Here is a 23,012-nt window from a genome sequence, read left to right on the forward strand (position 1 = left end):
ATTAACTTAGGATGCGATGCAAGGATGTTGAGTGATCTTGATGTGAGATTGTTTAAGAGTTTAAGTACTTAGTTATTATTTGAGTTATGTCCACAAGTCCTTAATAATGGCAAGTAAAAGACAATATCAGCAACACAACTATGTGCCAATAAGGAACAAGGGATAACCACAAGATACAATTGCTATAAGATGAATGCTCTCCGCAGTGATAGACCAATATAGAGTTCAAAATAGATATCCGCTTAGAACATGAACTATAAATCCAATGATAATTAGAGCACTTATCACCTAGAACAATTGGCCAATGATTCTCACTCACAGGGGCAGCAAGCTTATCAATGCTTTTGTACAACTAGAAACTCTCAAGATATACCAACAAAATGATGCCAAATAACCATTTAAGAGATTTCCATTTAAATCAACAAGGCCTTAGGTTGCTTAGCTCTTTAATGCCAACGATAAAACAATAATGTTCTCAATGTCAGTGTTAGATTCTTTGAAGATTAAGAACATTCAGATCTTTAATGCAGAAAAGCTAAAGAACAAGAACCACCAATATCCTTGGATTTCTAGACTTCTCCACTTTTGATGAGATTAAAGTCAATGCCTTAGAGAGTTTTGAAGCTTCCTTAGATCATACAAGACAGGAATGTATATAAGAGCAGTGTGATAATAGCCCAACAATAAACTCACTATGATGTTAGCTATCTTTTTCGATTTACAATTTATGCTCTTCTGATAATTCAGTGAGGCACAAGAAAAATTATGACAGCAGTGAGTTATTTATGAACTATTCCCATACCAAGTTTGTTATACAGTCCCAAATGATTGGCAATTAATAAATTGGAAAGATGAACACCTGTTATGACAGAGGTAGATCAACTCTAGGTATGCAGTCCCAGAGGAGGTGTAACAGTCATGAAGCAAACCCAACAACATATGCCTAAATAGCAAACACTGATCTGTCTATGTGTTTGATACTTTGCTAGTTAATTTTATAAACAATGTGACTACTGCTATGTTATATCAGCCCTTGAAATACTTCTTCAAACAATATGACAGTCATCCAAAACTTATGGAGTGAATTAAACAAGTGATTACCCAATTTGTAAACAATCTCCTAATTTGACAAGATAACTTCAGATTAGTTTTCTAGATCACTGCTATATGATACCTCAGACTTCAATAAATCAGATCAGATTGCTTTAACTATGAGATTAAAACCAGAATTGGCACTACAAACCAGCAAACTCAATGAAGATTTAGCCTTTAGTTAATGTGTGTTAACCTCTTAGGTTTATTGAACAAGATGGCATGAAATTTCCTATGTTTCAATGAATGACCAGGACAGCGGTAAATAATCTCACGAGGGAAGTGAATCCTTTTGTGCCAAGTGCATGAGACAGTCCCGAAATTTCAACTCCTCAAAAGCAACTTGAAATTTAGCATGTAAATTATGAAAGGATAGTCATGCCACTGTTGTATTCAGATTTCAGAGACAAAAAATTTTACGAGACAAATGACTTGAATGAAAACCCAGCTCTTGCAGAGATTTATTGAAGAGATTAAGTTGCTTGTCAATGATTTTCTTTGTAGTTATTTACTAAACTTTTACTGCTGTTGTGCAAATTATAAGTGCTGCTAGCAAATTATGAGGAGAAGAGTTAAGTTAGAGATCCTGTGAACACGAAAATAACCCTGATATCTCCACAAAAATTCAACCAACTTTAGCCAAGAAATTAGTTTACTACCAAAAAGTGGGGAAAGGAGGGCAGCAAGGCCCAAGGGTAGGGCTGGAGAGACCATAAGGTCTGCCGTCTAGGGCAATAGTGGCCTGCGGCCTTGAAAAATGGGTAGAAAGGCTTGCGGCAGAGGGAAATAGGGAGCTTGAGGGCAGCGGCACTGAAAGGAGGGGCTGCGTTGAGAGGAGGAAAGGCAGCAGAGGCTTGGAGGAAGGGAAGGAGGCAGGGCAGAGAGGAAAAGGGCTAGGGGATGGAAAGAAAGGAGCAGGAGGGCTAGTGGATGGAAAGAAAGGAGCAGGAGGGCTTGCGGTGAGGAAAGGAGGGCCCAGATCTGGGCCAAGGCACAAAAAAGGGCCCTAAAAGGGCTGTCCTGAACAGATCAAGCCCCAAAAGGGATGCCGCAAGAGAGAAAGACCCTTCAAGGGCTGCATATGGGCAAAGGAGGCAGAAATATGCCTTCAAAAATGTTTGACCCTCTGATGATTTCGATCACCTACAGAATGCAAAGATAAATATCCCAAGAACTCAGAAAAACACAAAAATTTTACCCAAAATTTACCTTACTAGGGCCTGTGTCTTCCCTCTTCAGCTGAGCGTTCAGATTCTTGCATATGGGTATGGTAGATCTGGGCTCAAGGAAGGCACAGGCATGCCAAAACCCCTTGCGGCCCCTTTCCTTGGTAAAACGTTGGCCAAAATATTGTTAAAAAAACCCTCAAAACCCTAGTTGAATAAGTGAAGAACTTCAGATTTTCAGAATAGCTCGTCCTTTCTTTAGATTTGTGGGGTTTTCACCTGCAAAGGAACTTTATGTACAAGATCCTAGCGACTAAATCCTAGATCTAGACAACCCACGTTAGATTTATACAAGATATGTACAAAAGAAATCAGATCTATACAAGGATTAGAAATTTAAACTATTTACAAAATTTCTATTATACAATATACACCTATGTCACATGGTTCGAGTTCGAATTCGAGTTCGACAACAATTAAGTTCGATTCGAATTCGAATTTTCCGATCAGGTTCGAATGAGGTTCGGAATTAGGTTCGACAATACATATTTTTCAATATATATATATCTATATATGACCTCGGTCTAATGGAGAAGGAATAACCTTGTATAATGGACATTGCAAAGATTGAAGGATTAGACATTCTCGGCATATCTGTTTTAGCATACAAATCTACCTAGACATATCACAATTGCATAGCTAGTGATCTTGACATACCTGTGAGGATCTCAGCTGAATGGAGTAGCAAAGATCTAGGACAAAGGCACAGTGTCAATGGATCTCGCATAGCAGTCTTGGCATCAAGGCCTCGGTGATACTCTTGTAGAATTCTAGACTCTAGACAAAGAACAGCAGTGATAGAACCTCTCTCTTGGCCTAATAAGATTGATGTTAGATGTTGTCTCAATCACACACACACACACACACACATATATATACTACAATTGTGGCACAATAACAAAGCCGCAGAAATGATCATTCTCGGAGGATACAATCCCTGCATAAAAAAGAGCCACAGTAACCATTACAGTCTCGGAATCAATGAGACAGAAAGGACCTTAGTATAGTGAGGAATAGTATCTCATCTCGGTGGATCTATTTCTTAACAATCAATGTATATATATATAATATATGTAATGGAAAGATCTTCAGATCCCTCACTATCTTTACATGATCTCACTGTCTCGATGTAAGAAGGATCACAATGATCCTGCAGTCATGGAATACACTCCCGCATGATCACAGTCAACATGATGGTCTAGAGTACAGTGATGAAGGTAGGATAAAACAACTATCATGGCTGTCATAATGAAGTTCTCAGTGCATCATTAAAAAAATCGAACCTTAAGAAATTCGTTAAAATTCGCCTTCAGGTTCATTGAGGTTCGTTTAGGTTCGAGTTCGTTCAGGTTCGACTTGAGGTTCGAATTTCAGGTTCGGCGAACCTGAACGAATTTCAATTTTTTTTTTCAGGTTCGCCGAACCCTGTGACATAGATATACACAATGATTTACGGCTCTTATAAGCAGATATATTCATTAAATGCACAATAGGTAAAAATAAATGAGTGAAATAATTTAAATGGGTGAGCAATGGCCAAGATCTCTACAAAACCAATCGTCATATAAGGCCTGGAATTTAACAAAGTAGGCTCTTAAGCTTTCTTGTCTTTGGAGTTGGCTAGTTGAACCGAAGACTTCCCCTCATGCCTAAGATCTAAATCCTCGAGATCTCTAGACACTTAAGATCAAGTTATTAGATCAATAGGGGCTAAATAAACACCATAACCCTCAAGAGCTAAAGATACCTGCTAGATCAATCAAGTTATAATGCTTCTCTAAACCGAGTAACTAATGCAAGATACCTGTGCAAATAGTTAATCCACTCAATGGCTAAAGAAAAATAACTTATAAAATATTTTTCAATAGAGCATTAAGAACATGATCAAAAAATTTACCACAAGATGCAGAAAAGGAACACCACCATGAATAAACCCCAAAGTCTTCTTTATTATTTTTAGAAAAATATTATAGCAGAGCTTGACTCAGAGCTTCTTTACAAAAAAAAATGTCTTGAGAAACAAATGACTTTGAATTTATAGATAAATCCTACAAGTGGAAAATAACGGCTAGTTGGCTTGATCCCCGTCAAAATAATCTCGAATGTTGATAAATATTTGATCATCCTTTAATCTCCACCATCGAAAATCTTTATTTTTGAAGAATTTTCGAATTTCTCATAAAAACCATAAGCAAATGACTTCGAATTTATAGATAAATCCTCCAAGTGTAAAATAACGGCTAGTTGGCTTGATCCCCATCAAAATAATCTCGAACGTTGATAAATATTTGATCATCCTTTAATCTCCACCATCGAAAATCTTTATTTTGAAGAATTTTCGAATTTCTCATAAAAACCATTTTTTATTAGCTCAAAAATAATTATTTTGAGCTAATTTCCTCAAAAAATTGACTTCGACATAACCACAAAGGCCCAAAGGTCCAATTTTTGGAAATTTCCAATATTTCCTTGGCGGGGGACCTCCAAAAATTAATTTCTTTAAAACCCACAAATTTTTCCACTTGGAGAATTTAATTTCTAGAATTTTAAATTTGATTTTAATTGATTAAATTTTTGGCTTAGGATTTTAATTCATTTTTGCCAGAAAAATTAATTAATTGACACTTGAAGGGATTAATATTTTTCCCACCTTCTAATAGTTTAGCCATGATGTCTAAGTATGAGGGGCCATGCACCAAAATATTTTTTACACAAGATAATTACATTTCAACCCTCAAAGGGAGAACATCTATTCGTTACAGACTCTCAATATATTACCCAATTATGCGACTCAATATGATCTAGCAAACCAAGTGATTTGTAATAAAATAATTTAATCAATTAGCTTAAATTATTCTCAAATCACTTTTACAAATGACTCGACTCAAACACTGGGGCTCACCTAAAACCTTGACGATAAATTCCACCCTAGCTTTGGGGTGAGGCTGGAGGAAAAAACTTTGTCGATCATCCATGTTTAGAAACACAGATGAATCAGTGAGACGAAAAAACTTCCTAGGATGAAATTCGTCACCAAAATAATAGACTTACCTAGGTTGTTATATATATATATGGTCTTACTAGCATCATTTACATTAAAATTTTGCAAAATGGGTTTACAACTTTGACAAACTAACGAATGATGATGATGAATCCAGGATATTTTGAATGCTCGAAGATGAAGGAATCCCTTTGCGAAACTATGTACTACTATAAGGTAGCTGACAACAGAGTCATCAACAGTATCATAATAGTTGACCCTTGATTTAGTTGGATGATAGAAGGTGTTCCACTGATTTCTACCAAGTACTATGCCTTGAAGATGCCTTTCATCAACACTTATGTTTCCACTATTTCTAGATCTCAAATTTGTCCTTGAGTCGATCCTCAAATGCCTTCTAGCAATCCTGAAAAAATATTCAAACATTGCCCTCGCTAAACCCTCAATTAGTCCTCATATATCAACAAAACTCATGCCTTTGAAATGCATTTCAAAAAGGGTCTGAATATTGTCTCAGTACAGTCACAAAAGAGAGACCAAACATACCTCAAGGTCTATCCCAAGAGGCTAGGAATCTGCTTTAAACAAGGGCAAGAATATACCTTCAGTGAATTGCCTTCAAATCAATGTTGCACGACTCGTACTCGTATAAGACTCATCACGGCATTGACTCGTCGACTCGTATAAGACTTGGGAACGACCCTTATAAGACTCGTATAAGACTCGTCAAAATACAAAAAAACGTTAAAATATGGTAAATTTTAAGCACAAAAAAGAAACTAATGACAATTCCAATCCTTATAAGTTATAAAAACCACAATATATGCAATAATTCATAACATCATCTCATATCTATAAAAGTACAACATAACATATTCGATTTTTGTAAGCAAAACATTTAGATACTGAATAAGAAAAGGACTCATGATTCCATAATTAAAATCAAAAATGTCAGCAAGTTCAAAATTCAAATACATGTCATAAATGATAAATGATTGTCTCGTAACAATCTTGAGTCAATTCACTCATGGACGACTACGCCTACAATAAGCCCTTGTGGAGCTAGTGCTAACATCGGAAGGCTGAAGCAACTGTGATGCACCTGTATTTGGAGTCTCCATTTGAGATGGCAAACTAGAGAGATCCTCAATCTCTTCATCAAGCCAACTCAAATCAGGGGACTCCTCCTCCACAACCCAATCAGACTCTAAATCAATAGTATCCAATAAAATTGGATCTGTATCCTTTGGTTGCACTTGTTTTATGAGCATTCGAAGGTTGTAGTCATAGTTTTAAAATTCGGCCGTTTCAAAACCGAAACGGCCGACTTGATCCATTTCGTTGCCCTCAGAAGTGACTCGGTAGAAGAAACGGTTCGTTTGGCCAAGTCATGGCTGACTCGGCCGTTTCCATACTGACTCGGCCGAGTCACAAACAGCAGCCCTTAACCCCAGTAAAACAGCGATTTAACAATTTTTTAATGATTTTTTAAGGTGTTTGCTGATTGGTTTGGACTCCAATGTGTTTTATGAATTAGTTAAATGTTATTTGGGGTCCATTCCCCCTCCCAAACCCTATTTAACACACTCAAATGCTCTGTACTATTGATATGCTATTCAAATTTCATGGTAATGTTAAATTCTTAAAGTAAAAGTGACATTCTCCTTAATCTTCATTTTCATCCTTTTACTTAAATTTTTAACATTACCATGAAATGACTCAGGATGTTTGAGAGTGGTTTCAGCCTCATTGGATTTCATATGGAGAAAGTAGAATTTTAGATTTCATTCAAAATCCAGCAGACTTATCAATTTTTCAGGATTTCAGGATTGGAGGATTGCAATGTTTCCATTGAATTTTGTCATGTATTAGGGTATGGAACTCGTATTTAATCAAGAGCACCAATCCCCCTATGTACCTTGATGTTAGTGACATTGGTTGTCGAACTCCTCTGGGATTCGCTCCCAAACCAGGAGCTTCTGAAAATGTCGCTCCTGCTCCCGTTTTCGCTCTCGCTCCCCACTTTCGCTCCCGCTCCCAAGTAACACTGAGCCAGATGATGTTGGCAACTCTAGCAGTAGCCACTAGCCAGTAGTACTGGTCACAGACTTTTGTTGTAGAGGCCATTTATTGCCTCCTTGGTTATGTGTTTTTGTTTTGATCTCTATATCATCATCGTGTATGTATTGGACAATGCACTGGGTGCCATTTTGATATAATGGATATATTCATGAGCCTACTTTGATCATATGTTGTCTTCTATCTGTATTCTAATGCTGTGTGTTTGGAAACATGAATGAAAATCTTTTTAACTATGTGTTTTTATAAAAAATAAATATTTAATGTATTTTTTAAAACGACCGAGTCATTGAAATCGAGCCGGCCGAGTCGATACCGAGTCGGAGTCGGAGTCGGAGTCGACCCTTGGCCGAGTCGGAGTCGGAGTCGGAGTTTTAAAACTATGGTTGTAGTACATGAAAATCAATTTATCCAACCTCTCATGCTCCAACATGTTTCTCTTTTTGTTGTGGATGTGCTCAGACACTACCCAATTGCGCTCACAAGAAGAAGCACTGCAAGGTTAACTCAGAACTCTGAAGGCGAATTCTTGTAATTATGGTGCCTCAATGCCACAATCTATTCACCAATGAGTTGTATAAAAATAACAAATATTATCAGTTTGCAATGCCAAACATATAAAAGAGAACTAGCAAAATTACAAACTAAGTTCTAACAATTTGCATTTACAAGGCATTTTCTTAACCTCGAGACGTTGGCTTGAGCTGAATCCAAACATGTCAGATGCTTCCTTGTACATATCTCGTTGTATGTTGATTTTGTCTTGAATATCTTGACCCGGGAACATCTTCTCAATGCATATCATGACACCTCTCATCACCTCGAGATCTCTTTGAAGCGAACAAAGTTCCTTCTATAAATTAATTACTCCAAAAGATTTGGAATATAAAGATATCCATGAGGATACAAATATTATATATTAAATGTGTGAATAAGAATGATAATGAATGAATGATTTACAAATGAGAACGAGAGGCTTGCTTATATACCAAGCAAGTGTCTCTTCATGAAGAGTCGTGTCTCATTTAGACATGCCTCTTCAACCTAATTACTAGCTTAACTAACTATTATTTATGATATTTATCTTTTACATTTATATATTTTATTTGTTACATTGCCTCCTTCCTCAAAAATCTTTGTCCTCCAAGCTTGTCGATGAAAAAGGCTTGATCTCTTTTTCGGCTTCAAAAGTATTTCTATCTGGGAATAGTCATCTTCGTCGATACAATTTGATATGATCTTCTTAGTGACAAACAAAATTGTCGCACTGAGAAGGGATCAGACCATCCTAGATTAATCTTTTGTATAGCATTCTGATCACTGGAATTTTGTAACGACTTGTCCTCGTAGCACTGGGTTGAGGTTACATTACTCTTCTCTGGAACATCAGTTTGTTGTTTCAGTTCTGACTGGTTCAAATATGTAGCATGGTTGATTCATCTGTTCTCATGATTCGGATGCCGATATGGAACCTTTTTTGTTTGATTTTTCCTTACTGGGCATGCGACAATTTTTATATTTTCTTCTGGCAAAGATGTTGTTGAGTTGGTTATGAAACATTCACTGGGGATGTTCATTGTTTGAACTACAACATCCAAGCACGTCTTTTCTTCAACTCGCTTGTCTTCTTCCTGAGTTGTGACATTCACTGAATCGATATTCGTTCCCTTATTTTCAATTTGAACTGTTGTGACTGGAAATTTCGATACTTCTTCTTGAGTGACTTGTTCCAACTTATCTTTTAATGCTTTCTTATCCTCCTTAAGTTTCTTAGTTTGATTGAGCATACTTTGATTATGATTTCTCAGACGTAAAAGTTCTTTGGTTTTTGATTCATCAACCTTATTTTCAGTGTTTTGAATTTTAAGTTTTTCATCTTTTAGATCTCTGATTTGTTCTAATAAATTTTTATTAAGGTTCTTTAAACGTAAATTTTCCTCTTCTTGTTCTAATAAATGCTGCTTGAGTTCTTTCTTTGAGACTTTAGTCTTCTTCACTTGTGCCAGTAATTTTTCGACATGGTCCTTGAGACGAGAAATTTCTTCGTTCTTTTCCATTATTTCTTTGTAATGTATATCCACAAGATTTTTATGTTCGCATTCTAACACTTCCTTGCTTTGTTGAATTTTGGCTATTTTGTCATTCTCTTGATCTTTTAGCTGCACTTTCTCGGTACATTGGATAACATCATTCTGTGGAAGTGATGATGGATGTAGAGAATCGAAGAAGGAATCCATTCTCTTTCTCTTCTCAAGTCGCTCAAATATTGTAATTAATTGTTCTATATCTCTTGTGATTGATTGTCTTTGTTCCTTACTCATGGATTCCATATTTTTATTTTTCTTCACTTTTTTTTAATATGATATATTCTCTCTCCTTTTCTTTTACTCTCTTTTTATATAATTTCTCTTTTTTTTGTATATATTCTTTTAATCTATAAAATATATTTCCACTTCTCTCTTATAAAAATCTAATATTAATATATATATATATATATATATATATATATATATATATTTCGAATATTCTCTTCTTCTTCTTCTTCTTCCTTTTTTGTTCACTCTTTTAATAAAAATTTTATATAATAATAATTTTTTTTATATATAATTATAAATTATATATATTATATAATTTTAATTTATATATATTATAAAATTATAATTATATAAAATTATATATACTTTTTTGAGACCCAGTTTTTCTTTTATATGTAACTATATAAGGCTTATATAGTATCCTTTAAGGCTTATATAGTATCCTTTTTTATAATTATAATAATATTTTTTTCTCAGAAAATTTGGATGAGACATGACTCTTGGTACGAGTCACAATCTTTAGATTTGAATGATTAAAATTATTTAGATCACACCTTTTTTCTCCAATGTTATCAAAGTACCTTTTACTTTTAAAATACCATGGTCTATTACCATGGGTTGCTTTTAAAACCTCCTGTAAAAAGTAATATTTACCTTTCACGTAAGAGCTTTTGAATCCTTGTTTTTTCTTTAACTTTTAAAATACCATGGGCTATTACCATGGGTTGTTTTTAAAACCTCCGTTAAAATGTTCTCCATGTAAAAAGAAAAACCTATTCCTTTTGTTTTTTTGTTTTTTTTTTACTTTTTAAAATACCATGGGCAATTACCATGGGTTGTTTTTAAAACCACGGGCTTCTCCACGTAAAAAGTTTTAAATATACTTGGTATGAGATTTTGTATCCGTTTTGTTTTTTCTTTTACTTTTTTTTTCTTCTTCTTTTTATTTTATTTTATTTACTTATATTTTTTTGGGTTAATTTTTTTTATGGCCAAAGGTCAACTGCGAATTGGAGACCCTCCAACTAGCGAATTTTCTTTTAATTTTAATTTTAATGGCCAGAGGTCTAGAAAAATGGAGAAAAGGAGAAACTCTCAAATTTTGAGCAAAATGCTTCAATTGTACGGCAACACGGTTGACGAATTTCGATAGCCAAGGACTTGGATCGGAGCACCGGTTAAGCAACCTAGAGGACCGAACTCCTCTAGATACCAAATGAAGCGAACAAAGTTCCTTCTATAAACTAATTACTCTAAAAGATTTGGAATATGAAGATATCCATGAAAATACAAATATTATATATTAAATGTGTGAATAGAATGATAATGAATGAATGATTTACAAATGAGAACGAGAGGCTTGCTTATATACCAAGCAAGTGTCTCTTCATGAAGAGTCATGTCTCATTTAGACATGCCTCTTCAACCTAATTACTAGCTTAACTAACTATTATTTATGATATTTATCCTTTACATTATATTTATATTATTTATATATTTTATTCATTACATCCAACCTCTCATGCTCCAACATGTTTCTCTTTTTGTTGTGGATGTGCTCAGACACTACCCAATTGCGCTCACAAGAAGAAGCACTGCAGGGTTAACTTAGAACTCTGAAGGCGAATTCTTGTAATTATGGTGCCTCAATGCCACAATATATCCACCAATGAGTTGTATAAAAATAACAAATATTATCGGTTTGCAATGCCAAACATATAAAAGAGAACTAGCAAAATTACACGCTAAGTTCTAACAATTTGCATTTACAAGGCATTTTCTTGTCTCAAGACGTTGGCTTGAGCTGAATCCAAACATGTTAGATGCTTCCTTGTACATATCTCGTTGTATGTTGATTTTGTCTTGAATATCTTGACCCGGGAACATCTTCTCAATGCATATCATGACACCTCTCATCACCTCGAGATCTCTTTGAATGCTAGACCCCTCATTATAGAATAAGCTCGGATTGAGATATGCTCCTGCTGCATGCAATGGTGAATATAGTTGCATGTCCCACCTATAATCAATAATTTGCCATATAGGGAAATATTTAGATTCATTTCCCTTATAGAAAGTCTTGATGGCCTCTTTGGCCCTGTCCATACCCTCATAAATATATCCCATTGCGGGTTTCTCTCCATCCATCAATCTCAAGACATTCACAAGGGGCTCAGTGAAGCTGACAATCTCAGTGACGTGTCCCCCAACTATCACCAAAGACAAATGCTTTCACAGACAATGCTTCTGGTTTTCTGCTATCTTTCCAAAATACCCATTGTTGGCTACAAAACATTCTTCTCAAAGTTTGGTACTCATACAAAAGGCTTTGGAGGGAAAGAAAGTTTGTAGCAAATCGTGTGACAGCGAAGCGACTAAGCTCACCCTGTGTGAATTCCCTCATAAGGTTCAACACCCAAGCTTGATTATAAATATACTTGGTAATTTGCTTGCATTCTTGCACAACATCTTGCACCCACTCCAACTTCCCAATGTCCTCTAGCATCAAGTCTATGCAATGGGCAGCGCATGGAGTCCAAAAAATGGTGGGATATTTGGCACAAAGCAACCTTCCAGTTGCCACATAATTTGTTGCATTGTCCGTGATTACTTGGACAACATTTGTAACCCCAACTTCCTCCACCACATCAGCCAACAATGTAAAAATCAAATGTGCATCTTTTACATTTGCAGATGCATCAATGGATTTTAGGAACATGGTTCCTTTAGGGAAAGCTACAACAAAATTTATTATTGTTCTACCCCTCTGATCTGTCCACCCATCAGACATAATTGTACAACCTGTAAATTTCCATGAGCTTTTAATGCTTTCCAATTGTTCCTTGACACACTCAAGCTCCTCATCTAGCTCTTTCCCCCTAAGTGCATTATAAGATGGGGCTTTGTATCCAAGGCCAACACTTGCAATGGCATCCACCATGGGCTGATAAAAATAAGACTTTGCATAGTTGAATGAAAGACTGCCATGTATGTCTCCTTCCTCTTCTTTTCATTAAAACTATCCAAGGTTGATTGAGATCCTGGAGTTGTACGAGGACTGAAGAAAGAAGAGGTTATACTCCTGTTTTCCACGGCACTTGAAGAGGAATTACCAATACCTGGACTTTGAATCTGTGTCTCACTCTGAGATGAAGATCTACCTATCCCAACAATCTCATCCTTCCTTTTTGCCCTCTTATAACTTTCTTCTTTAATGGATTCCAAAGCAGCTGCCATTTCAATAGTGACTTACAACTCTAGATGACTCTAGATCACTCTACATGACTCTAGATAGACTTACAACTCGAATTTCCTAAGCCAACTAAGTCAAATTAACTTAGTTAACTATTACAAGTTGCTATGAGAATAGAATTTTAATTTAATTCCTAATTTACTTCAAGGACAAATTAAATTGGAATTTTTTGTTGCTATTTTTAACAAAGGCCTCAATGGAAATCCCACTGGACTAGAGCTAAAGATTAACCCCCTACTAAGATGAGAGAACAGATTTACAGTCAAGATCGTTCAATCTTCCATATCACCCCTTTATCCATACTAAATGCCCAAAACAAACAAGTATAAGCACCCAATTGCAAAATGATCAAAGTACCTTTTGAATAGTAGCCCACATTTGTCCAAGTGGTAATGCCGCACGGTGAGAGGTATGTGGCTGATGCAGATGGCAAAGGCTCATGGCATATCATCATCAAATAGTGACTGTCAAAAGTTGTTGGCTGGCTGACTGTCAAATGTAGGAGAAAGGTTTCTTCCTATGGGGTTACCCAATTTGGTGGGTAACAGGCTCTTCTAGAACGATTCCAGAGGATAGGCAAATCCTTGTACAGTATTTGATGTACTTCTTTGTAATTCTGTAATATGAGAGTCAGGCTTTTAACCCAACAATATATATATATATATATATAATCCATTTATCCATGAGGCATTTGAAACATTTTAAATGTGTTCAATGTTCATCCCATGTTTATCCTCCGGGAGCCATTAATTAAGATGCATGTACATTGGCCACACAATAAAGTCACAGTATCTTTTTAATCTAGAGTATGATAGAATATATTAATCTTCCCTCATCTATTAGATTGTACAAAACCCTTGCAGCACTTTAGCGTTCTTGTTCAACTGCAAATGGTGGAAGAAGAATTATATAGAAGATATTATTAACTCACCAAAAACTTGGCACAGACTATATTAATCTTTCACCATCCCCTGATTGCAAAAAATACTTAACTACACTCTAACATCCTTTTTTAATTGCTAACTTCAATCCAGCAGTGTATATAGCTCATGTACGTATGTCAAAGCATAGTGGATAACCCACACCCAGTCTAATCAATAATCAACCAAAAGATATAAATATAGGCAGTGACATCTTGGTGAGAAAAGGATTTATAGAATCCTCCAGATACTTTAGGGAAGAGAAGACCTCCAAGATTCTATTTGCAAAATTAGGCTAGCAAGTGATACCAAAGAAATAAATTTACATCTTCAATATAAAGCATTACCATATGGAAATAGTTTAAGAAAGATCAGATCAATCACAATCTTCTAAGTTTTGAATTTCAAACTAAGCAAAGAAAGTGACCGTAGAACTCCAAACCAATGTTGTTAAAAGCGCGAGCGGGATTAAATCGGTGCCGGGAATGAAGCGGAAAAAATCGGAAAAAGCGGGAAAAAAGCGTTTGGTACAAAAATATTCATTTTTTTTCATTTTTTTTCAATTTTTATTATAAATCGCGCTGCCAGGGACCCCCAAGCTTTTTTACGAAAAAAACGCGCTTTTTTACGAAAAAGCACGCTTTTTTCGAAAAAAGCAGCAAAAAAAATTTTAGGCGCTTTTTTCCCATAAAAAGCGTGATTAAATCGGCTTAGGGAAAAAAGCGCGCTTTTTTGAAAAAAGCGTGATTTAATCGCGCTTTTAACAACACTGCTCCAAACAACTTAACCAGATTGATCTATGTTGTATACATATGCACTAGAAAAAAGAAGTTATCACCATTTAGTGGAATGGCTGTAGGGAAAACTTAGAATATGGCAACATGTACTTGACAGTCAAGAATAAAGATGTCATGTGTTGTTGTATAAACAGTGTCACTGACAAACTGGAAATGAGGCATTAATAAACTTGTAAAACGGGGTTGACAATCAACTTTCAAGAAAATGTGGTGAACTTTGACCATATCTGATATTACATACTGAAAATACTAAATGATGTTCCAGATCATAATTTTCACACTAAATGACATTGTGCAGATCTTATAGCTTAAAACAATACCACGCACAATCAAACAAAAGTGGCCACAAACTGATTAGTTTCCAGCAAAAATGACAGCCTCTAAACCAAGTTACAAGTCCCATAGGTGATTTTCTATGTAAATAAATTTAAATGCCACTGCAGAAAAAGGATATCAGGATCATAATCTGTACGGTACTCATCCCGGACCTGTGAGCATGAAAAATCTAAAATTAGGGCCATGAAATGTACTCTAATATTAAAATTTCAGCACACAAAATTATACTCAAAAGACAGACAATAATTCCAATGAAGCCAATAACATTTGCTTTCGTTGGAGACAATTGATAGGTTGCATTTGTCTGAGGGAATATAAAGCTTAACATTCTCACTGAATTCAAATTGTCATAATAAATACTGAGAGTCACGTTGCTTAAATACGAAGTGAATGATACTTGATAGCTAATGCCTTAATCAGAATGATATCAGTGAGACTCTTCATGTCTACTTTCTGTGTGCTTGAAACAAAAAACGAAAGAGGAAAACCATCATTTTATCATTTATTATGAAAAACAGCTATAAGATTTATAAAAAATTTGGTTACTTCCAAGCTTTTTTCACTTCAGAATAGCTATATACTAATATAGTCATCTAGTCTAAAGTTTTCCACTTCCATAGCTCACAGAAAGATGCACAAAAATTGTTTATCTTCCATCATCTCAAAAACCACAGAATGAGAAAAGAAAGGTGAACCTGCCCTCCACTTCTTCCACGACCCCATTGCCTGCCTTCTTGAAATCCCCAGTCAAAGTCAACACGGATACTACGATCATCAAGAACTGTACCACTTATATATTTTACAGCATCCTCAGTATCTTCTCTGGAGTAAAACCTGATGGAAACAGAACAATTCAAGAAGAGAATTATTTTTTTGTCCCATGGAAACAGCAGATAGCTAAAACCATGCAACCATAATATTGAACTATCTTTCTGTTTATATATGATACAGAAAGACCCAACATTTTTAGTAGACCTTTAAGGAAATGAAGTGCATATCTCACCATCAGATTGGATTTTATTTAATTGTTTCAGGAGTAATTTGCATTATAAAGATTAAATTTCTGGAAACAAGAAACTGATTTTAAACTTAATATCAACATCCACTATAAAGTTTAAACCAAACTACGTCAGAGGAACTAGAGATTATACACATCACGAGAAGCCCATAAAAAAACAAGGAGGTATAAGAGACCCCTAAAATGAGAAATGAAATGAAAAGTGAGTGTATCGACGACAGAAATAAACAAAATAACCTCGGCATACGGGCAAATTATCTGAACAGGGTAGATAAGATAAGATCATTATATTAATTTCCAACAAATGGCCACAAAAGTAGGTCAATGAGACTGCGGTGTACAATGATGTTAATATAAAGCAGGAGAAACAAAATTTTCCTATATAAAGAACAATAAGTAAAGTAAAAGCATGAAGTCTATATGCAAGAACATGAGTAATCCTTAGATCCAAGTACAGGGGAACACAATAGGAGGAATAAGTACCGAGGGAAAGAATCTAGGGACTGAGTCATGGTCAACTAGATCTACCTCTCCTAACCTTTGAGGCCAAATGAAAAAAAAAAACTCAAGATAGAATGATACCTTGAGGAATGGTTGGGAGAATATTTGGACCCTCTACTACATTGCTGCCGAGCAGCTATAACTCGCTGCTGACGTCTAGGTGATCTCATCTACCTCCTGGTAAGGGATATGGTCTGGTAAATTCTCAGGGGTCTCTGGGGAGGAAGAATGGTCCCTCTAGTACATAGATCTAGAGCTAGAAGTAATGGTCATCATCATGTCTCTCAATGCCCCTATCTGATGAATCATGAGAGCACTATAAAGGAGGTAATCCGTTCAACAGGATCTAGCCTAGGAGGCAGCTGACGAGTGAGGGCCTCGTGCACATAAAGAGCTAGATATCTTTGATTTGAGTATTGGAAGAAACTAGACAGGGTCTAGGCCCCCCTAAACGGGCAATTAAAACTTCCACGAATATCGTAATAAATGGGGCAACAGAAGATGAAGTGCTCCAACTCAATCTCTCAGAGATGACATAGCTAGCAGATCCTAGCGAAACAGTGTGATTGGTGGTCCATCTCAATCAATAGTCAACAAGAACCAACAATTGTCCTAAGGGAATTTGAAGGGTGTGCATCCAATGGCAAAGCATGTAATGGGGATAAAAAATGAGTCCATCCTTCATCTTCATGAACTTCTCAGCATAGAAGAACATCTTCGGACGTAACCTACCATAATGGTTTATCCAAGTGACTTGTACATATTGACTATAGATAACCCTCACAAATGATTGTATTCATCTCGTATTTGGTTGGTAAGAGGTGGCCAGGTGCACACAAGAAACATCTAAATGGAGGAAGTTGGTGCAACATAATATCGACTGAAGTAAAGATATCCCAGAGTCTAGTGTACCAGTGTCAAGATCAAGTCAAAGGACTAGTTGTTGCAATGGACTCTGATGAAACCATAGATACTAGAAGAGGGTGAAGTAAAAAAGTTCAAATAGAAGTACATCTGCAACCTAGAGAGCAAGAAATTAGCCATCCCCATTCTCTAAATCAATAATGTGGATGTCTATGTATGATAGAAGTGCTCAAGCATATATCTCAGGCTCTTCATACCCCACCCCAATTGGAGACCTTTAGAGGCAATGGCAAAAACAAATGACCTTTAAAAGGACCTCTAGTTGAATCCTCATATAGCCCTTTATTGGTCAGGTTGTCATTGATGTGAAGGGAGAGTTGTCATTGATGTCAAGAGTGTGAAGATTGTCTCAAGGAAGAATCAATTGATGGAAGGTTCGATAAAGATCATCATCAATATCCGACATTGAACGAGGTTTATGGATGCAGTGGATCAGGTTATGGTGCATAATGGTATGATGGTTGGATAGCTCTTGTCGAGTCCTTTCCAACAGTAGGTGGTACGCCACGTGATTCGTCACAGTTGAGGAGATATGCCTTCTCAAAGTTGAAGCCCCGAAAGTGTGGTCAAGGTACGCCAAATAAAATGGTAAAGGAAGCTCTATGATTGGTCCAATCTTGGCATTAAAAATTCATAAAATTAAGTAATGTTTATGTTGATTTTTGAAAAAAATATGTTGAGTCTTGGCTGTTATGAAGAGTTGACCAAATCAGCCTCAAAAGGAGAAAATTCTCATTGTCAAATCAGCTTCATAAGAATGATTAAGGTGTGCCCAACAAAAAGATATTGATATTTGCCTAATAATCAGGTCGGCTCCAATTTTAAGGGATTTTAGAGCAAGTCAGCCCCCCACCTATCATGCCCTTCCTTCATGTATATATAGGGCACTCAGTTGCCCTCCAAGATCATCAATTTCATTTCCATTATCTTGTGTATTTTCTCTGAAATTTGTTTGAGGCCAAGAGGAGTCACCCTAATCTGAAGGAGGTCGACTTTTAGAGGGTAATTGGACTTAATTGCTTCATCTTTTTGTGGTGCTTTTTGTTGGACAGAGATCATGGTTCTAAGGTCATTCTAAGGAGGCTAACTTTGTCTTTTTCTGAGGCCTTTCCTGAGGCCTATTTCGGACCCTTCTGAGGCAGTTCCAAAGCCTGTTCTAAGGCCTATTTCGAACCTATCTGAAGCAGGATTAAAGGCATACATCCGCTGGTCTGTGGCAGATCTGAAGCCAACTTTGGAGTATAAATTTGACCCTCCTGAGGCCTGTTCAAAGGAACTGTCTGAGACTATTTTGTTAATTTTTGGCAACTAAGTAGAAATTCGTAGCCTACAATTGATTACAAAATATTTCAAGTGATTAAATAAAAAGGATTTGATTAATGTCATCGTGTCGGCTTCAATTTATTAGAGGGAAAATTTGAAATTGGTCAAGGTCGGCTTCAAAGGCTCCATGTCGGCTCCCGTCAAGGGTCATGACCCTTCATAGAAACAATTATAAATAAACCATTGGATTGATCACCAAAGGCACCGCAAATGGCATAATTGTTCTGAGGTTCCAGATGGCATTTGTTCTGTGGCACATATATTTCTCTGAGATCCTCAGATGGCTTATTTTTGGTTTTGAGATTTCCTTTTCGACACGTTGCAGAGGTTATGGTATAATCTGTTTCAAGACTCGTATTAGTCACAGTCTATCACTCTGGCACAGGCCTCGCTTATGGGTTCACCACTCAGGCTACAGGACTATACATACTCTCGCTTTCACTCAGGACTATCACTCAAGCTCATGTACAGGTCTATATACTCGCATTCTGTCTCTCTGAATTCGATCTAATTAGCATACAAGTCTTCGCTCTCTGCGTCACCATATTCGCACTTGTTGTCCCGCTCTCTGCCTCACCATATTCGCACTTGTTGTCCCGCTCTCTGTCATGTGTTCTCGCTATCTGTCCCATGCTCTCTGTATGGCATCACTGTAATGGACTCCCGCTCTGTTGATCTCGCACAGTTGGTATGTCATCACTATGATTTCACTCTAATAGATATGGTCTCGTTCTAGTCTCGCTTTGGATTTATATGGCATCTCTGCATTGGGATATATTGCATTTATGCGTTGGTACATAAGTTATCTAAGCATCATGGTTGATCTCACATCAGCATCTCTGCAATATAGTTGGCATCTGGGATCGTATCTCTGCGATTTTGTTGGCATTGATCACAGTGTTATGCATGGCATCATAGTTCCTATGCATTGGCATGTAAGGCATCATTATATGTTGCAACAGAAATGAGTTGTAGCCCTTATGTCACAGCAGTAGGTTGGAGCACTTAGGACACAGAAATGAGTTGTAACCCTAATGACAGTATGTCAACTAAAGGCATATATGTAGTGACTTGCTATCCATACAACAGTGATCTTCTATGTTACATATATTGTTGACCTTGCTTTATGAAGACAGCGCCCTTGTTATTATGACAGTATTGTGTGGCAGTATTGGCAATGAAACTTGTTCACAAACAAAGTTGTGAACAAGTCATGTACAGGCCCAGTACAGCCTGATTTATGGCTCCAGATATTTGTACCTTGTACCTCTCTGTTGAGCATTTGATGACAATCTAATAGAAGAAGAAGAATTGATTGATGGTTTTCACCCTTGTGGGGTTTTGCCCTGGTCTCCGACCACATCCTGGTGTCTCAATTTGTGCATGCTCTTCTTTTGTTGTTCCTTAAAGATGCGCTGCATTTCTAATGTTATTGTTCTTTCTACATAATTGCTAATGATGTTATAATGTTGTGGGGTGAATTCAATGTGTAAAAGATGTAATGCAATTATCTAAAGCAAAAAACAATATAGCCCTAAAGAAAATTAACATATTTCTCGGCCTATTCTGTAGTGATTTTCGGCCATCCTGAGAGAGAATCTGAGGCTATTCTGAGGTCGAATTTCAAGTTGTTATGAGGTCCAAAAGAGGTCGAGTTTTGCGCCTAGTTAGGGCTGCAATGAAAATCATATCACGCCAAGTTTGAGGATTGAATTCATAAGTTGTTCTTGTAAGAAGGCCAAGCCCCAAGACTTCTTCATGATGTTGTATAAGAACCAATTTTGATACTGTTTTGTTAAAATTTGGGTACCAAAGGACAAGTGGTTCCCTAAGGCTTTGATCTTTGGCCTAGGGAATAGTGTCCAAATTTATTTTTTACTTTTCTCCTAAAGTGACTTTATAAGTGTTAGGGGCAATTTAATTTAAAAGTGACTTTATAAGTGGTAAAGTTACATTCTAATTTACAAGTGACTTTATAAGTGGTAAAGTTACATTCTAATTTACAAATGACTTTATAAGTGGTAAAGTTACATTCTAATTTAAAGGTGACTTTATTAAAGTAAATGAAAAATTAGAAAGTGAAAAAGTGACTACGGAAATAAAAGGCAAAGTGGGTCTTTATTGAAAAGGGTGAGTTAAAAATAGAAAGTGAGAATTAAATGCACATTTATTCTCATCCCTAGATCTAAATGAATCTCAGCCATTAGATCTTAGGGTAACCCAAAAGGTCATTTAGAGAATAAAAGGAGAAGAGAAGAGGAAAAGATCAATTCTTCTTTCATGATCATTTGAGAGAAAGAGAAGAGAGCGCAGAGAGAAAATTTCTAAGCAGTGAGGAAGTGAAGAAGAGCAGCAAGAAGACATTTCAGCGGTTGTGAAATCTCTAAATTTGTGTTTTCAGAAAAATATTGTCATTTCCAGATTTTAGAATTTTTATCATGCTTGGATTTAAAACTAAATGCATGGAGTGATAAGGAAAAAACTGATAACCGGAGTGGGGTTGAAATTCTTCATGGTATCAGAGGTTGGTTGGCTAAAGTGCAGTTTGGGACAGCAAAGTGAAAATTACAGCAAGTTGATTTTTACACAGAAAACAGAAACCTTTACCACAGATTTGAAAATTTCAATTTGGTAGGACAGTGAAACATGTCTTTGGTTTTGAGAGTTGAAGACAGGTTGGATGGGCAGAACAACTACAGTGCATGGAAGGAGAGAATCCAAAGCATATTTGAGGAAGCATAAGTCTGGGGCATTATGGTAAATACCACACAGAACCTAGTAGCAGTACCTACTGATCCTGTACAGTTAGCAGAGTTTAACAAAAAGAATGCTAAGGCAAAATGATTGATTCTGGAAGGAATCAAAGACCATGTCCACATTATCCTCATTTCAACCTCACCTTTTAAATATAAAATAGATATCCATGCCTTTTACCCACAAAAAAAAAAAAAAAAAATATGCTTTTCACATTTTCCAAACATTGAAACACTCTTCTTCCCATCACATGCATCCCAATAGCTTATGCATAGCTAGTGTTGTGCACAAATAGTTAGTTGGGTGGATAAAATGAGAAAATAGTTACTTGGTGGATAAAATGTGAAAATCACATACTTGTGTTTCGCTTATGGTTGCATAGTGGGAATAAACTTCTTCAATTGGCCAATCTTTGGGTGATATTACAAATAATGGCAGTGGCTTCTATGTCGCTCTTCTATCTAGTATTGCTCTAATGGTGGGTTTATATCCTTCTATAACATCAACGTTACCTGGATTACTTTCAGACACACGAATGAATGTCATTTCTATTGTTTCCACATCATTGACCCAAGCACCCGCGGCCTTCTTGATCAAATCACGTGATTGTTCTGCACTACCTCAACATTATTCTCAAAAGGATCTCCAACATGTAATCGATCAAGATTCTAGAGAACCAACCTTGGAGCTTGAAGTTCCAAACCTGAACAAACAATGGATGTTTTTGTTATGTGGTCTCTCTCCTTTGAGATCAGTTGATGTCTACCAGAGGGGATTAATTAGGCTACCTTCAATGTGAACACTACACATGGATCTGATGTTGGCACGATGGATCTGCACTCTCAAGCACCACACAAAATTGTTTATAGATCAAACAGTAGTCAGTGTAAGGGTTGTTTGGAGATCAAAATTGAAGGTTGATTGCTAATCACAAAAAGCCATAAAGAGGAGACAACCCAAATCAGGGGCTAGAGATCTCAAAAGCAATAGATCATTAGGCGTTTTTGCTAGATTTCTGTCAACGAATAGCGAAAGTCAACGACTAAATTTTGCATGAAGACACCAACAAAGTTGGATCAATTGAATATGCAGCACTTGACTTCTCATAGCAAGATAGTTCCACGACCGCTGACTATACCCTCCGATTGAAACCTTATCAACGTACCCATTAAAAGTAAATTCAAGGAAGCTCCTCTATAAATTTGTTGCTAAAAATGTGTTGTTGCTCAAGATGAATTATATAGTCTCGATCAGATTGTAGGAAATGTAAGCACTGATAAAGGAAAACAATAAAGGGATAGATTTAGATCAAATCAAGATGTCGCTCACAATCCAAGATCCAACCCTCAGTAAACAAGATGAAAGCCTTAATCACACAACTTTGGCAATAAGCTTGTAGTTGTAAACCATTCAAATAAATCTAGTATTCGATGTTAATAGCAAAGCAACCATATTATCCTAGTGTTAACAGAT

General features: G+C 36.4%; 1 protein-coding gene across 2 annotated transcripts in view; it reads right to left on the reverse strand.

Moving 5' to 3' along the window:
- Positions 1–23,012, reverse strand: part of CBP20 (CAP-binding protein 20) — a 171,142-nt gene that overhangs the window by 74,462 nt on the left and 73,668 nt on the right. For both annotated transcript variants that reach the window (XM_089432422.1, XM_089432421.1), the window contains exons 3-4: positions 15,715–15,853; positions 15,138–15,171 (exon numbers count right to left, since the gene is read on the reverse strand). In XM_089432422.1, the coding sequence (XP_089288548.1) occupies positions 15,138–15,171; positions 15,715–15,853 (173 nt within the window). The remainder of the gene's footprint in view (positions 1–15,137; positions 15,172–15,714; positions 15,854–23,012) is intronic.

This window comes from Pinus tabuliformis, chromosome 5_1 (genome assembly GCF_031772625.1).
Source record: "Pinus tabuliformis cultivar Carrire ecotype Pingquan chromosome 5_1, CPIR1, whole genome shotgun sequence".
NCBI classification, from domain to species: domain Eukaryota; kingdom Viridiplantae; phylum Streptophyta; class Pinopsida; order Pinales; family Pinaceae; genus Pinus; species Pinus tabuliformis.